Raw genomic sequence first — 18127 nt, 5'->3', positions numbered from 1 at the left:
TTACAAAAGATCTGCATAGGGTCTCCCAGAGGATTCTGCATCTGTCGTCTTCTCACCGTAACTGAAAAGCAGCTGCCTTCCCAGGGGGGTCCTGCTGGGACATTGCTCAATCTCCTTATCTCAGCAGACGTCCCTCCAAGGCAGTGGCTGGGCATACCCTACACTGCCTGTTGTGTTTTTTCACATTTCCTTGGCCGGGAACTGTTCCCTTCTTTTCTTGCCTCTCTGGTGACTAAGAGTTAAAAATCAGTCTTGTGATTCTCTTCTGGTTTAGAATGTCTGTGGCAATTCAATGGCTAAATTCACTGTCCCCAACAAATGTGTGTTTGTGCTGTACTGGGAGAACCTATGGAGAAGTAGGAATTGTCACACCCCATTTCTGTACTAAGGAGTGTCCTGGATGGGGGAGCTGATGTATGACATAATAGAGAAGATTACCAGAGGAAAATATCTGTCTTCACTTACCAGTGTTTATCCCAGAATGAGTACTTAAACATGATTAATTTGCATTGCTGTACTAAATGTATGTAGCAAACAGGTGTGAGTAAAAAACTCTGCATGGAAAAATACTGCTGCTCAGATGTTTGAAAATGCTGTCCTGAGGGCACTTCTTGATTGTTGGCATGTTTGTTCTTGTATGCACGAGTCAATGAGAATTTAGTTTGATTTGTTGCTTTTCAGAACATCAAGTCATGACAAGGGGAAAAAAAAGTAGTCACTATCAGTGTACTCCGAGGGCAGTTGTCCAGACTGGTCATGTCAGTCTCAAAATGCAAGGCACATAAACTGGATTGCTTGGAACAAACTGCTTTCAGGGAGAGGTTTGGACAGGACTGCATCCAAAGGTCCCTTTCCAGGCTAAATAATCCTATGGCATGTTTGTAGGCTGATGATCCCTTAGTCTCTTGTTAATTTTGTTTAGGGCAGCCGGTTGTCCTGAAGCTTTTTCCAAGTAACTTCTACTGTTGGCCTTGTGTTTCCATACAGTAGCACTTGATGATGTGGCAGTTGCAGTGGTTTAGTACAGTAATTGTGTGCAGGCAAATTTGAGACTCCTGGAAGGCCCATTGCTCCTGTGCTTCTGGAATAAAGAGTGCTGCTATAAATCAAGGCTGATACAGCCACTTCCTATAGCAGTGTTTTCTGAATGGTCTACTGGCCTCCTTACAGCTCTCTGCCAGGATATGAACAACTGGGGTCCTTTGTGGTGCTCTGAGGACACAAGAGTTGGTATCCTGCCATCTCCCATATACACGTCATATGTCTGAAATATTCATATTTGGGTTTTTTTTCTGTGCGGGAATCCTGGCTGGTGACACATCTTTGTTTCACGTACTTCTGCTTTTATCCTCAGTGTGCTGTTCTTAGAGATGCTGCTCTAAGAGTGTGGCAGCTGCTGCTTGTGCTTCTGGTACAACTACTGTGTCCAGCTACTCTTAAAAAAACCAACCAAAAAAAGAGGCAGTATTATTTTTAAGAAGCCTCCAGCATTTAATTACTAGGCTTGCATAACACACAAACAGAGGCTTGTTAGCTAGGGCTTGTTTATTGAAGCTTGCTCCTTTATGGCTTAGCAACATCAGGAGAAGAATAGAAACTGAGATTTTTTTTGCAGTAAAGCAGGATTTTTTTTTTTCCTAAGCAAAATAGATTTGCAGCATCAAAAGGCAGGAAGTGTAAAATAAATGCTAATGCCGTGTCATAAGACTTTCTGCTAGAAGCTTTTGCAACTTGTTCCTGCCAATTTACTGTGTATCTCTGCTGTTTTCTTAGCCTACACAGGGAGAAGATCAAAAGCCTGATTTCTGCCTATGAGCAGATCAAAGGTATAGTTGTATCAATATTAAAGAAATATTTAGAAAGATGTAAAGCCTTCTAACAAGAACAATAGAAAACACTTAATTTCATGTCGTTTGAGAAAGAGTGGGTTTTCTTTGGAAACTGCTCTAGACAGTAGTCTTGTAGGCTGGGTTTACAAACAAGAGTAGCTTGTTAGAAACCTTTGGCACTTTTATTAATCATACTGTTGTCACAAATAGAAAGTATTTGTTTCAATACTTTGTCCTACTCATACTTTAGGCATGGTTTGCATGCCAGTGCATTGGAGTGGCCCATTGTTTAGGCTTGTGGGGCAGGGTTTTAATCTGGTCTTTCAGCACTGAGACACTTTACCTGCCTGCTACCCTGATGTACCAAAGTCATGGATGGGTGACTGTGCTTCTTCTGTCTGCAGATCTAATTGGTTGCCCGGTACTTCGTCTGTGGCAAGCAGGACAATGGCTGCCAGCAAGAGCAAGAACCAGAGTTCCTTGGCCCTCCATAAAGTAATTATGGTTGGCAGTGGAGGTGTGGGCAAATCTGCACTCACACTTCAGTTTATGTATGATGAGGTAAGTAACTTTGGTTCAGCTTCTCTAAAGCACAAATTCATACAGCTTGCTTTTTTTTTTTGTGGGACCGGGGAACTAAATGTGATGAGCAAAAGACCTGATGACCCAACTGGCAGGAGCAGAATGTAGGAAGCTGAGAGATGTGCCCTCTGGGAACATCTCTGGCTAAAGGTGACAAAATTGATGCTTATTTGTGAATGAACAGTCTTCAGGAGTCATGCATTATGTACAGGTGCTTGTGTACAGAAGCTGTTACTAGTTGGAGTTGAACTTTAATTTTGTAATTTAGGTTAGTTAAGGCTGAAGTCAGAAGTAAATATTCTAGCTCATTCTGAGCCAGGTGATGAAGTAGGCATGTTCATAGCATGAATTCTTCCATACTCGTATACAGGAAGCTAGATTAGGCAATCCAGACTAGTATGTGAAGGAATACAGGAATGATCCTGTAATTCAAAAGTTAGCGTTTATCTGTAGGGTGTCCACACATGCTGTAGTGGTGTAAGTATCTGATCAGGTGATGTAGTCATTAATGAAAGCCAGCCAACTTAACTGGGCTTAATTGTTGTGTTCTGAGGCTGAGAGGCTCTTTACCTCTCTATTTTTATGCTGGATGTGTGCTGTCAGCACAGAACTAAGTTGAACTGGCAGTGGCTTTGTTGGTCTGATCAATACTGAATGTACTAAAGTATGTGCCTGTGTAATTATGGAGCAGGCTTTCAGGTTCAGCAGCTGGATGCTCTCATCTGCACCTGTTAAAAGTTCAGATACCTGTACCTGAAGTATATTGAAATGCATTTTCTTAAAGTGGGAGATCTAGATAATGCCAGCAGATTGCTGGTAACTTATACTGCAACTCTGTTCTTAAATTGTACTGAAGTGGCTGAACAGTGTTTTGTGTAGCAAGTTTCTCTTGACTAGGCAAGCTGGCTCTTTGATGTATTAAGTGCTTAAATAATTTGCTTTTAATAGTAAAACTAAAAAAAAGTGGTGGAACTTAGTAGCTGATCGAATTATGAGAAGGTTTTGGGGAATTTAAATGTCACTGAAGTGAAAGAAGGAATATGGACAAATACTGAGACTGTTTGACAGTAATTCTAAACACTAATCCCTTTCTTGTTAGTTTGTAGAAGACTATGAACCTACCAAGGCTGACAGCTACAGAAAGAAAGTAGTTCTGGATGGTGAAGAAGTTCAGATAGACATTCTGGACACAGCAGGACAGGAGGATTATGCAGCTATCAGAGATAACTATTTCCGCAGTGGGGAAGGGTTTCTTCTTGTCTTTTCAATAACAGAGCATGAATCCTTCACAGCAACAGCGGAGTTTCGGTGAGTAGTTTGTCTCCTAGTAAGGGAAAAATATCTGGTTCCTATGTTGCTCTGACAACTGCTTAAAAGCTACAACAGCTCTTCATCCTTTGTTACTATTTGATCAATGAAAGTGATGCCTGGCCATTCTGCTCTCAGTAACTGATAACCTAAACCAGAGTATTCAGCCTCTGGCTTTAATTGTCTTCATGCCTGTAACTTCTGAGTACATTATGCCAGCAGCAACTTCAGGCAAGTAACAGATTCTTGGACTCTTAAAACAGGCGTATTTCAGCCAATTTTCAGTCTTCATGGATGTGAAGTTTAATTATCTTAGAACAGTACTTCTGGAATTAAATCTGTCTTTTGGCCAGGTTTCAGACACAGTATTGCTTATTGCTAGAAGCAGGTGCTCTAAGGAAAGGAAGGATTAGCCTCCACTCTCAGGTATGGATTGGTGCCAAACAAGGGTTGGCAGCCAAGCATTGCTATTGTAGGCAGACTTATTCCTAGAAAGACACACGGTAGTAGTAAGCACTTCAATTTTTCTTCTTGGGATTAGCAGTTCTGATGTAAAAACTGGCACCAGACTGGCCACCAAAATGGCTTGTGTAGTGTGGGGGGGTAAATAAAAAAAGATTTAAACCACTGTTCTGGTTTTAGAATTCATGTAGCCACATTCTTCATGGCAAGTGTTCTAACTCTTTTTTTATAATACCTGTTGCCTCAGTAGAAGGTAAACTGGAGATTGCCTGGAACAGCTGTATAACTTGAAGGAAAACCTCTCAAAGCATAGGGAAAATTTAGGAGTTCCTTATGCTTGTCAGAATAAAAACTCTCTATCAGTCTGCCTTATGTTCCCTTTGCTTCAGTGGTACAAGGTTAACAGATACTAACTGGTAATGGAAGTGCTGTAGCTAAGGACACTTATTTCTAGGTTTTTCTTAAAGCTAAGGCAAATTCCCCTTGCACTCCTGAACTTTGGTCCAGGTTCTTAACATATCATACTGTTTCAACAGTAGTAGAAGACCACAAAATCTTTTGAGGTATAAAAATACTGTTCCTTAGTCACATAATACTTACGGAACTTTGTTCTGCTTCAGAAGGCTGATAGTCATGGGGCACACAAGCAGAGCTCAGTTTGCCCTAACAGGAGCTCTGAAAGGAGCCAACAGTTCAACTGTTGTACGACTACAAAACTGAGTACTAGGACTCTTCTTAGTGTAAGATGGAGGAAAAGGTCAGGTAATGCTCAAAAACACAAAGAAAATGAGACAAGTGGAAGCACTTGGTTTTGGCTTATGTACCTAAGTGAAATATAATGTTAAACCTAAGGCTTAAGGCTTTGAATGAAAAGAGTGGGAGTGTTTATCTTGGCAGTTTGGTTTGGTGTTTTTGTGAGACTTCTGTAACTAGATTAACTGTGTGTTGGTTCAAGATTCCAGCACAGCAAAACAATGAAAAAGCAATGCTAGCCCTGAAGATGGGCAAGAAGGGCCTAGGAGCTCTTTGTGATGCATAATCTCCTACTTTTCAATGGTTCAGAAGTAAAACAAATAGTGAAATTAGTTAAATGGAATATTTAGGCTGGCATGCAAGTACCAGCTCCTTGGCCCAGGAAGGAGTGGGGAATGCATAGTATGAGTCACCAGCATCCCAGGCCAAACTGCAGATTGGTATTATTGATCCTTTTAAGTTCCAGAATTCTAACACTATGAAAAAGTTGAATACTGAACAAACTATGGGCTTGTCTTTAAACCCTAGCTCTCCTGCTGATGCTATGCATTCAGTGTTTGCTTTCAGTGCCTCTGTAATCTGAAAATGTGTGAAGGTGCAGTTAAATGCAAAAGCAGATTGCTTCAGTGTGTTAATGCTATTTTAGAGTCTCATGTACTCTCCCTACATTGTTATTTTGTGGATGGAAAATGCAGGCATCTGAAGTAGTGTGGTAACTCAGTGAGATGAGAGGGTGTAGCACTGTGCTCATGCCTCATTTAGCTCTTCTTCATAACAAAATGAAGCAATCTAAAAATAGTTTAGAGTGGTAGAGTTCTTCCAGCATCCTAGACGGACAGCAACTTGTGTCAGTCTGGTTTCAACTTGTGTTTTACCCCAGTAACAGCACAAACCAAGACTGGTGTGCAACATCACTCCATCTCCTTTCCTGGATGCCGATATGTCCTCCTAGCATGACAGGTTAATGCTGACAGTTCAAATATCTTCCTGGAGGCTTTGAAGGAGGAAGGTTGCTAGCATTTTAGTTCAGCATCGTGTAATAACTCTCTCCTTTGAGTGAAGTTTAGGTAGCCATTAGGAATGATCTCTGCCAGCTACTTGTTCCCAACCTACTGCCTTGGCAAAGACTTGATGTTGCCCAGACCTATATTGAGATGTGATGCAGACTGTGAGTTGAAGATGGTGACTGAATGCCAAGGTAAAACTTGGCAAACATGGCACTTGTACTCTTTACCTCATTCAAATGTGAACTCCTGCTGCCAGTTCCTCTTCTGCCATACTGTTCTTCTTTCCTAGAGCCTGATTACTCACTAAATGGTAAAACTGCCTTTCTGGAAGTGTGAGGCTTTCAGCAGTGTAAAGCCTGTAGCATTACTCTTATTTTAAAGTGTGTGTCCAACTGTTGGGAAATACTCAGTTGTAAACACTAGTAATGTGCAGACCACTTGATCCACTCCTCGTAAGTGTGGGAGTTTTGTTGCTACTACTAACACAGTTATTTTTATTTTGAATACCTAATGCACTAGGGAACAGATCCTGCGTGTGAAGGCTGAAGAGGATAAAATCCCTTTACTGGTAGTGGGAAACAAATCTGACCTGGAGGAGCGCAGACAAGTGCCTGTAGAAGAGGCTCGAAGTAAGGCGGAAGAATGGGGGGTGCAGTACGTAGAAACCTCTGCCAAAACTAGAGCGAATGTAGATAAGGTAAGACAAATGACATCTGCTCAATTAGATTGTTGCTACTTGTTTAGTAGCTGACTCTTGCTGGTTCAAAAAAAGTCCACAGTTTGGCTTCTGAAAGCCTAGTTTATTAAAAAAAACTCCAATAAACACTGAACTTACTAGAATGTGTACACTTAAACACATACCTAGCTTAAGGGAACCTGAGGTCTGGAACAAGTTAATGCTGTTGTCTTGTTCTAACTGTTTGTACCCGAACCAATAGTTTTTCAGTAATACTTTGGGTAAATGGTTCTAAGGATTCCCTGAAGTGAGTTATTTTCTTTGTAGGCTGTGTCCCACTTATAACACCAATAAATAACAAGCTATGGACACTCTAGAAATTTTTCCCCCTTCCCTACAAAGCTACATGTAGTGTGGTTAAAGATTTTTTTCTTGTTTTCTGACAAGACTACTTTGAATTGTGAGAAGAACTTTTTGCTGTGTCCCTGTCCTGTTTTGACTTGTCCTTGGTGGTATAAGACAGTTATTCTCATGTTATTCTACTGCTGGTTTTTTGCATAAACAGTGGTGGTGAGATATTCCAGAAGAGAAATGAATTATGACTATGGAGTGTTTGTCCAGTATAGAGGACAGATTAGTTTCAATCATCCCCTTTATTTTGTTTGTAGTGAGGACTTCTTGAAGCAAAGGGTGCCTTTTTACTTCACCAATTCGCAGAAGATGATCTGAAATTACTGTTTTGCATCCTAAGGGCTCCAAATGTGTCTTGCTAAAATGCATTTGTTTAAAGATTACAAATTTTAAGCAGTTTTCTCTTTGGATAAAGAACACTTGCAGCTAGCTGTACTCTTAAGTTCTTCTAGACAGTTCTTCCTGTTCTTCTATATTAGTTCACAAGTGGAAATGCTGTTGGTGCACAAGTTACTGGTAGGAACTTCTCTCATTAAAACTACAGTATATGAAACTCCTGGATTGAGATCTTTTGGCTTAAAGGACATGGCATAATTTCAGTTTGGTAAAGAACCATTCTGACTTGCAGAATGTTCCTAGAAAGTCACTATCAGTTGCATAAGCTGGGTGATGTAGTGAAATGTGAATATTTAGACTTGCTTTTCCCTATAAACAACTCATATTACTAGTGAATGGCTAGCCTATTTTATATTTAGACTAGTTTTCGGATCAGTTTGGATTAACAGCAGTGGAGCTGTGTGTCTGGAGTATACTAGCACGGTGACCTAGATTTGCTGTTACAGGTCTTCACTGGCTAGCTTGTGTGGCATACTGGTTATCTGCTATATAAGTACTGTCTGGTGTGTTGTAAGACAGGTTATTCATCTTTGTGTTGATTGTGTGTTAATGCTGTGGCAGAATACAAAAAAACTTAAGAGCGCTTTGAATGGTAAACTAATCTACTTTTGATCAGTAGCATGGTCTTGTTTCCAAGCATCAAAGGCTTGAGAGTTCCCCATTTGGACAAAAACACACTGTAGTTCTACAGAGTGATGCTAAACTCTTGTTCTGTAATCCTAAAGATAATTTTACCCAGTAACTGTACAGCAAAACAGCTCTTGCACCTTTAGATGGTATGTACCTAGACATCAGGAATACAGGGGTGAAATTGCCTAAATTTTGGACAAAAAAAACCAGAGAAACATGAAAGAAAGCATGGCTTTCTCTGAATCTATCTTATAACATAGTCTTGAGAATTTTTTGTGGCCTGTCACTTGAATGCTGCACCTTTGTAATTATAGACCAAGCAGAATACTACCAAGCAGAGTGCACCTCTAACTACATGGAAATGACAGGACTAAATGCTTTCCATAGTTAACAGCAGTGGAAATGTTTGCTAGGCACAGACAAATGTTCTCATGAGCTCTCAATGCTGCTTTTGTGCAAAAATGGTATTCAATAAAAAGCTCTTAAAACAGGGCTGTTGAATTTTTTTGATAGCCAGGTAAGATTGTGCAGCTTTTGCCACTGCTTGACACACCACGTAATTCTGATGTTGTGTTTGTCACTGGGATCTTTGTCTAGACTTATTTCTGCTGTGTTGAGTACAGTGTGGTTCTATGTCTTTATTTGTTGCTGAATACAGTAGTTTTTATCTGCTTTCTGGTAGCTGATCTTGTTTAATCTTTATTTTTCCCTCCTAGGTGTTCTTTGATTTAATGAGAGAAATAAGAGCAAAGAAAATGTCAGAAAACAAAGACAAGAATGGCAAGAAAAGTGGCAAGAACAAGAAAAGCTTTAAAGAAAGATGTTGCTTACTGTGATGCTTTGGAACTGTAAATATCTATCTACAGGTGGCATGGATAAAATACCACTAAGGATATAGGGCTGGATTCATGAAAGGAAGTCTGTATTGACTCCCTTATCTTTGGCTTTGCATATCACACCTCCAAAATGTGAAAACAACTTTGCAACCATTTCTGATATCCAACAAAACCTTTGCCTATTTAAACTGAAATGGGCTCCATCTTCCAACTTTCAAAACTAGAAGCAATTTCAGAACTACAATCCTTCTGCTTGGTTACACAATGTATTTTTGTATTAATGTTTCTCTTGAACCTCTACTGGCCTTAACAAGCACAGCTGTTCAGGTTCAAACACTTTTTCCTGCTGTTGCTGCCCTCCTTGATGGTACAAACTGCAGAAAGGCTAGATGACACCTGGTAAAGGGTTTGAGTCTCCATCTTCTCTTGGTTGTCACTGATATTTCTTACACTGAAATCTGCTGACCTCCTCCCCACACTCCATGTAAGAAATAGCAACTGACAGTTGAGAGTCAACTTAAAACAAACTTTCTTCTGTATTCTGTTTAGTCAATACAGCATTCATGAATCAAGCCTATGGACTCAATTCAGACTTATTTAGGCAATGCAAAAATTGATATTTGAATACAGGCCAGATGCATTCCCTGCTGGGGTCTGTCTTCTCATCCTTAAATTAGTGGTATGGGGTGAGAAAATGACTGTAAGCCTTTCTTCAAAAGGAATAGTATTATCACTATCTCCTTGAAATGCTGTCCTGGGTTTCTTCCATGTATTGTGTCTCAACTCAATTACACTCTACATCTGTCATCCTTCCCTTCCCTTGTACTGGAATAGTGGAATAGGTGTTGATTTAATCAGTTATGTTTATATTGGAACACTTGTGATGATAATGTTGGAAAGTGAGAACATCTGCATCTGTCTCTTGTCTTGCTGAAGATGAAAATGTTGAGTAAGGGTGGGTCCCATCACACATTCATGACTTGGAATAGGTGAGGCATATATGCTACCTCTCAATGATTAGCTGGCTAGTGAGCTGTACGGTGTCAAAAAGCAAACGAAGTTAAGCAGTTGCCACATCTATTACTCACTGTTAATTTTATATGTACTGTTTCTGATGCACAGCAACCTAGCACATGTTGAGTTTTGCTGTCAGTTATGCAATGGTGGTCATGTCTGTTCAACAAAAACAGTCTAGAAATCAGTACTTAGCAGGTTCTGTTGTCAGCTGACTGAAATGAACTTTCTGATTCAGTTTAAATTAAGTGCAGTTGCCAAAAATCACTTCTGTCACCGTGGAAAAGAGCTCTCTTCTGGCTGTGGAGTTACCCAATGAATTATGGCTTTCTGCCTCTAAGGAGTAGAGAAACCTGAAGAGTAACTGTATCTTGTGTGTAACTGGATTCTTAAAACACAGTTGCTTGGTGAAAGTAATCTAGGTGGTTGTTCAATGAAGCTCACTCCAGCACTAGATTAACAAATGGTGTTTCTTCCTGAGGTGAAGGAGTCGTGAATACTGTTCAGTACTTAAGTGTTGTAATTTGAGGTTGAAAAATATTGTTAACATGTACTAGATTGCTTTTGTGCATTCCATCTCTGAACATTGAAAAAAGTAAGATGTGATCTATATCAGAACCTCTGTTGGCCTGAGGTTTCACAGGGATTTACCACGAACTCATTGTCTTCCATAACTAGCTCATCTTGTCAGGCAACTCATTGGATTGGGGAAACTGTACTAAATAAAAGGTGCTGTAATCTTCATTCTTGTCAAATTAAATTCCTTTTTTGTTACTCCTATCTTATATGGGCACAAAGAATGGTTAACCAGCTCCTAAAATGCTTCTCTGTGAACAGTGTAATTAATTGTGAAGTTGGCTTTGTAATACCCAATACTGTTTTGAAGCAGAAGCTGGAAGCCTGCTCCTTACAGAATTTGTCACTTGAGCTGTGTAACCTGTGTCTAAAGCCTAAGCACCTAATGGGACACTGGGAGCTGTAATATTTCTAACAGAGTTTCCTCTTGAACTTCCATGGATAAAAGTCCATTTCTGACTGTATACTGTGCATAGCAAATGAATGTCCCCTTCTGGAGGAAGGCAGCTCACTTAAGTTTGGTTTTAGTTGAGACTTAACCTTTAAGTCTTTAATTAACCTAAAGGATAAACAACAGTTGAGTTCACATTACAAGCTTATCTAGGTCAAGCCCTTCTGAGGCGGGTTATAAAATGTGTCTAACAAAACTGAATAAACTGTCCTTGCTGTATGAATAATGAATTCAGCAAAGCTCACAATGAGCAGCCCAGCTGTATTGGCTCAAGAGACATGCATGCCTTGGCCTTTGATCTCTCTAGTCTTAAAGTACCTGAGAGTATTTGTTAGGACAGATGAATTTCTTCTCAGAACAGCAAGTCACCCACTGGCATTCTTACAGTCCACGTGCTGTTTTCACTCAGGTTATTTTTATTTTTCCCAACTGATAAAGCTATGCCACTGAGGTGGACTTACTTGGAAGAAGGTGCTTGCTGCTTCATGGCTTGATGCTGCAGCTTTTCAGTATTCCTCTTCTGTACTTGTGACAAACTCAGTTTAACTTGCCAGTTACAGCTGAAAACATGATAAACAAAGCAGCTACCTTGCCTACTTTGGAACAGTGGGCAGCAAGCTTTCTGACTTGTACCAGGAAGGCAATAAAACTAGTCCCCTGGACTGGAATCCTGTTGCCTCCACCTCATGGCGGAAGTGCCTGAATGTATGCCCTTCTGAATAGGGGCAGTATGGTTTGGGGGTCCTTGAAGGGCTTCCCAGGTGTGCTTCACTGGACATCAATGGACATCAGCATCAGGTGGGTTGAGTGGAGTGAATTTAAAATGGCACACATTACTCTGTGAGCAGAGTAAATGGAGCTTTGAGTAACTGCAGATCAGGTACATCAAATAAGGGACGACTTCGGCAGCAGGGGGTGTGTGGCTGCCTGCTGGCCTTGCTGTGTAGCTGAGGAGACTGAAGGCTGAATTGAAGCTGATGTATTCTATCAACCTTTGCATGCTGGGTAATTAAAACCAAGACTTCTCTTAGTTGGTATAATGTGCTCTTAAATCATTCTGGAGCATGGCTGTAGGCAGGTAACTGGATATTAGCAGCTGGAGGTCATGCAAGACTTGACTATGCACTTGCACTTAAGCATTCAAGTATTATTCTTGCGTAATGGCTTAACATGAAGTCAGGGAACTGTTTACTGCTACGTGCAATCTTCCGTATGTGGCTTAGCTTCAAGTGCTCCAGTTTTCCTTCTGGTTTGAGCAGAGCAAACAAGCCCCTGTTATAACAAGGGCTAAGTCATTGTGTGAAAAAAAAGCAGGTTAAACTGCAGGACTGCAAAGGCAGAATTGACTCTTGTAGAGGAGCATCTCTCCAGGTGGGAGTACAGATGCAGCATGAAGTGTGTTTTCAATGACTTGTGCCATGTGTGTTCTTATACAGACTGATACACCTCTACTGCAATTTCTAGGTGAACACTTGGCTTGATGAGGAGAAACATGTATGCATGTATTTACTGGGCATTAAACTTCAGTAAGATGTTAATAACCATCTGAAGTTCCAGTTGAATTGTATCTGGCTTAAGTATAATGCTCAAGAACACTTCAGGTCTAAGGTACAAAACTACAATCTGGAATGTAGTAAGAGGTGTATAGAGGGGAAATGCATCTAACTAAATGCTCACCCAGATCTTTTTTTAAAGCTTTCTAAAGCATTAACCCAGTTCTTAGGCCTGACAGGTCTATCAGTTCTTGCTCAAAAAGAGGATACTGTTTATCAGTTCAACTCAGAGCTTATGTAGACAGAAGCTTTCCTTAATTGCTGTAAGCATATGTTGCAGTGTTCACCTCCTGTTGACTTTATAGTTGGGAGAAGGAGGGAAGAGGAACAAAAAAAAACCCCTATGATTTTCACCGTAATCTCCACACTTCATGGAAATGGCAGGTGTTCCTCTTGGGAGGGGAAGGTGTTATCTCTAACACCAAGTGAGAGGTTTAGTGTAGAGGAAGTGATTGTGATTGCAAGACTTGATGAAACTGCCTCTAAACTATGTATGCTATACTATACAATGTAAATTCTTATTTTTTTTCCTTACGTAGCTTCAGAGCTTTGTCTCTAACTTGCACAAACATTTTTAATGTCTGTAAAACTGGTCACTTTTCATTATCATGCTAATACAACTGATTTGTATTACTATTGATAATAAAAAGAAAAAATGAGCTTCATATTTGTTTGTTATTGATTTTTACAGCATTCTAAAAGCATGCCTAATCTCCAAATTCTTTAACCAGCCAGCCACTGATTTTCAGTGTCTGGAACTAACCTTTCTGTCAAATATGTAACAAGATTATATTGCAGACTATGGGAAGGAAGGGGAGCAGGAGGTGACTGAGACCCTCATCATTGGCTCTCTGGAAATTGTATGCATGTTTTTCAGGACTGGACTGACATAGTAGTTTGGTTCATTCACAGTTAATTTTCCAGAACCTAATTGGATTAGACAGCTTGTATCAACTGTATAAATGACAGTTGCTTTGTCTTTTCTTCAGACAGTCTCGTGGCTTGAATAACAGAATAAGCAACACTGTGTGGAAAAACTAGTCCTTAGTCTTCTGATTGTGCCAGACTCCATTCTGTGTATAGGTTTGTGGTAAATGAACTGCATGAGAGAACCTGAGATGCCTCTGAGGCAGGATGGCCCTGGACAGACTCACTGCTCTCTAATGCCGCTTAATTTGGAGTGGCAGAGCAATGGGATTCACAGTAAACTTTCAAGCAGTTTCTGCCACCACTGCTGTACAAGTTGGAAGTGGAACATTCTCTAGCTGATGACTTCTGGCCAAGGACTACAGCAATTTACATAATCTTGTTTACATGGTGCTTGCTTGGTGTTAGCTCTGTGTTTCTGATTGCCACGGTGGTTTATGTTGCTCTCCTTCCTACTGAAGCAACTTCTAAAATATTCTGTGGCAGAGAAAGGGTAGCATGGAAAGTGCCGTGTAGGAGGCAGGAGAGGGTTCTGAGCACAGCTGTGTTACACAGCTGTACCCAAAGCCCAGATTGGCACCTTTTCCTTCAGATAGTCTGCGGATGCTTGTGAGGAGCAGGCTTGCCTTTGGTTGCAGCAGGATGAAATGGGAGGATGATGACTCGTACATAGCTTGGCTTCTGCCTTGGTGTTTGCCTGTATTCCGCTCCAACCAGAACATTTTAGTATGGTTCTGTGAGCTAAGTGCTGACAATTCCTGGGATGGTGCAGGCACCTCTTCCTGAGAACTGCTGGCTCCATCTTGTGGATTTAGGAGTTAGAAGCTCTGCCTTAGAGTGGGGCTGTTCAGCATGCTCAGACGAGCGTGCAAGTTGCTGCTATTTATCTGCCACCTGAATTACATGTAGAAATCCACACTAGCTAGATTATTCTGGTTTTGTTGCTTGGCTGTATGATTCTCTCATGTGGTATGAGACCTTGTCCTAAAATTAAATTTTCCTTTTGCACGCAAATGCTAAAGTTGAATCTTGCCTAAACATTCTTCTGTGCAACAGAACATCCAATTTCTCATGAGGATGGTGGATTTATGTTTTCTCTGGCATTAAACCAGTTTGCATTGCAAGTGTAAGTTTGTTCTGCTTGTTGAGCACTGATTTGCGTGCCAGAAAGAATACTTATTGTTCCCTGAGACTGTGCAGTACTTCACTAAATGTTTTGTTTCTAAGGGTGACTAAAGATGCTGGGCTTTCTTTGAAATATAAAGCCTTAATTTGGGGGTGGGGCAGAGAATATCCTATTTAATTCTTTTTCTGGTGCTTGGTCTTTCCTCCCCCAAACTACTCTGTGTCTGTTATGGGAATAGGATCTACTGTATAGCAGCATATGGCCCCTTAAGCATTGTAATTCCAAAGGGGGTTGGAAGTAAAAAGTTGAGGTGAGACTGGGATCACATGCTCTGCACTTGCCTTCCTGATAGAGTTGATTAATCTCCAGAGTTTACAGTAAGTTCCCTTCAATGAGCTTTGTTACTTGGCTTTGAGGCAGAATCATGTTTTTGATACAATCAGAGTTTATAGAGTTTGTTTTTAAAGCCTAGTGTTTGGGGTATTGGAGGCTTTATGCATGTTGGCTTCATAGGCTAAATACCAGAATTCAAGGACAAACTTGTGCACACATGTAGCATTGCGAGACAAGGAAAGTTACTCCCTACTGTTTAATAGTACTGCTTTTGTTTTAAAAAGGAAAACACATACAACAAACTGAACCTGCTGTTTGGATGAGTGTTTCAACCTGTGGTCTGTAAGAGTGTTCTCTAACATGATTACTTTCCCCACAAAACGATGGCATTACAATTCTATACCTGTAAACAAGGAAAACAACTGTGGACTGTGGGAAGGAGTAATTATCTGAAAAAATAGCCAAATTCTTCCTTGCTTCTAAATGAAAACCATCATGGCAACATTGCCCAAGATACCCTGCAGTTTTACTCCTAGAAATTGTGCTCTTCAGTTTTAAAAAGGCTACTGAGAACCTGAGAGAGATGGTCCTGGTCAGACACAGACCTCCCTGACAGACGTGTCCTTTCCCAGAATGACAGGCTTCAGAAATCAGAAATTTAAACTGTTTCTTGCTGGGAATCTGGTGCTATGAAAACCCAAACCTATTGGGTTGCTGAAATGTTTGGTTTTAATTTTCTAGTTTGTGCCTTGGTCATGGGTGTGGAAGAACCTCTTTCACTCAAGGGGTCTCTGTTTTCATTTCTCTATAGGCGGCCTGCTTGAGGCGTTCAGAGGGTTTCCTAGGTCTGATTGGGTTCAGGCGGATTAATAAAACATGAGCCCTTTCTTTCACTCCTGGTGACTGTACCCCAATTAGGTGCTGAGCAGTGCCACTGTGTGACACGGACTTGCATCCCCAGCTATGGTTGGCTGACCAATTCCAGCTCTGAAGAGTGCAGGACAGCAGAATGAATCACACTATGGGAAGAACAACTACTCACAGAAGGATTATGAGCACTAGGAGAGCTGGATGCTTCAGACTTTGCTAATGAAAGCTGCTTCCTACCTGAGGAACAGCAGCAGAATATGTGATTCACCTACTTCTGCAGCCAGGTTAGAGCTTTCTAATGTGGTACCTTGAGTAAATCCGCTTGAATGGTGACAGTAGTGCACTAAACACTTGTGGAGCAGAGGGTAATACTGTGCCTGCTTGAGTTGTTTTGATTTGCCTTTTTTTCCCTGATTCCCTCCCTGAACACTATGGAGGGAGGAGGGCAGGCAGAGCTTCTCCTGCGTGGGAATAAAGGCCACATTTGCAGCTTTGCCTCAGGAGCTTGAAAAACCATAAGTCAGGCCTCCAAAACTGCATTTGGTTTAGAAATAATGAGATGCTTTAGAAAATGAACTTGGAGTTCTCTTTCACAGTCTTTTTGTTTCCAAGCATTTTGAGTACCCTTGCTTCATGTTTGCAAGCTTTCTTTCCTCAACAATGATGGCAGAAGTACTTTTTTCAATGAAAACAAAGATGTTCTTATGCTTGCTGATTCCAGCACCTGGGGCATAAATTTTAAAATATTGTGGCATTTGGAGAGAAGTGGAGGCAGGACACGCAAACCACTCAACTTTAAGCCCCATTTCTGCTGGGTCACCATCCTGTGCAGTAGGAGTCTGAAGGATTGCAAAAGCCAGAGCATAAGGATCCCCTGTTGGTGGTCCCAGTGTCTGTCTTGGCAGCTTGCCAGGAGCCCAAGGGATGCACTTAATTTTCTTTATTCATTAGCATAGTTTTAATCAAATCCACCAAACCACAATGTTTCCACATGTCTCTCCCATGGCAGATGAACAAAAATAGGTCAGTGCCCAAATGTACCTTTAACACACTGCAGTTCACTCCCCTTCTATAGTTGCAGTTGGAGGAAATGACTTGTCCTCTGCACCTGGTGAAAACTTGTGATGAAGACTTTGCTTCTCTCCTGAAAGAGGTGAGCACATGGAGTTTGTCCATGGCACAAACTGCTTTCCATCCGCTGCCCAGTCAGAGGGCAGGAAGAGCTGTGTCTGAACCCTCTCCAACTTGAAACTAAGTTTACAGCATTTGTTTAATAGTGAATAATCAAGCAGGTGCAATGTCCAGGGCTGAATTCCCTGGCCCTAATGAAGTTCCAAGACTGCTTACACCTAGTTTAATAACAGGCTTTTTACATTCTTGTCACCTGTAACCTACCTTCATATACCTCATGCTGCCAACCCATCTCTAGCCAGGCAAGGAAAATGTTGCAGTGTTGAGATCATGTTCACACTTGCAGCTGAGACGTGTCTTGCCTTGTTTCTTATCTCTGAATTGTTCATAACAAGAGCTAAGTAAAAATTACTCTTCATGTTTTTTGCATGAGCTTTCAAAGTTGGTTCTGGGTGGGGTGAATATTGCATCAACACCAAGTTAAAACTTAATCTTTTGTTCTTCTTTTTTGGAAAGAAATAGGGATATAGATTCCAGGGAAACAGTCTTCGCTATGAGACAAAAATCAGGTAAAGTCAAAGGTATTAAATAGGTTTGGAGTTTTTGAAATGCAAGTCTATGACAAAGAGATGTGTGCTTTACTTTGTTTTCTTTCTTTTTTCCTAAAAAGCAGTAATTTCCCAGGACTTTCAATTAAACAAGTTGATGAACACACTATCCTAAATGTAGAAATTGGAATGCACTTGTAGCCTGTTCCTAGCTGCAGAAAAGCTAGGGAAGTGAAGGTGAAAAGCTCTGCAGCCGCACCTCTCCTGGTAACCCCTTCCTGCTGACAGCACTGTCACCCCAGACAGGCTGCAGCAAGTGACGCATGCACAGAGGGAGCTCTGCTGCTGGCAGAACCTCCCTTTCAGTCATCACAGGCTCCTTTGTGGTTCCTCTTGTTTTGGGAGATAACCAAGGGGTGAGGGTAGGAAAGGTGTCTTAGCAAGACTGTTAATTTTGGCTTCCCAGTTAAAGGAGTTAGGTAGGCACTTCCTGCTGGGAAGGCCTTTTGCATGTATTTGTGTCAAAAGCCCATAACCAGCGTAACCTCTAAAGTCTGGAAGTCCATAGTGAGAAGATGAAGTCTTCTCTGATGTACACCAGGTGGTCTCTGCTAAATAACAAAACATCCCAGCCGTGGGGCTGGGGAGCTGTTTACTCCTGCCTTATTGCATGCCTGTAATCATTCATAGCAGCAGTCCCAGGTTATG

General features: G+C 41.0%; 1 protein-coding gene across 2 annotated transcripts in view; it reads left to right on the top strand.

The window, feature by feature from the left end:
- RALB (RAS like proto-oncogene B) overlaps positions 1-13149 on the top strand; it is a 49024-nt gene extending 35875 nt beyond the window's left edge. For both annotated transcript variants that reach the window (XM_010407002.4, XM_039554747.1), the window contains exons 2-5: positions 2234-2390; positions 3511-3719; positions 6461-6638; positions 8771-13149. In XM_010407002.4, coding sequence (XP_010405304.1) covers positions 2277-2390; positions 3511-3719; positions 6461-6638; positions 8771-8890 — 621 coding nt within the window. In that variant the 5' untranslated portion in view covers positions 2234-2276 and the 3' untranslated portion in view covers positions 8891-13149. The remainder of the gene's footprint in view (positions 1-2233; positions 2391-3510; positions 3720-6460; positions 6639-8770) is intronic.
- Positions 13150-18127: the final 4978 nt, after the last annotated feature.

This window comes from Corvus cornix, chromosome 7, assembly GCF_000738735.6.
Source record: "Corvus cornix cornix isolate S_Up_H32 chromosome 7, ASM73873v5, whole genome shotgun sequence".
NCBI lineage: Eukaryota > Metazoa > Chordata > Aves > Passeriformes > Corvidae > Corvus > Corvus cornix.
This window is presented reverse-complemented; position numbering and strand designations above follow the sequence as displayed.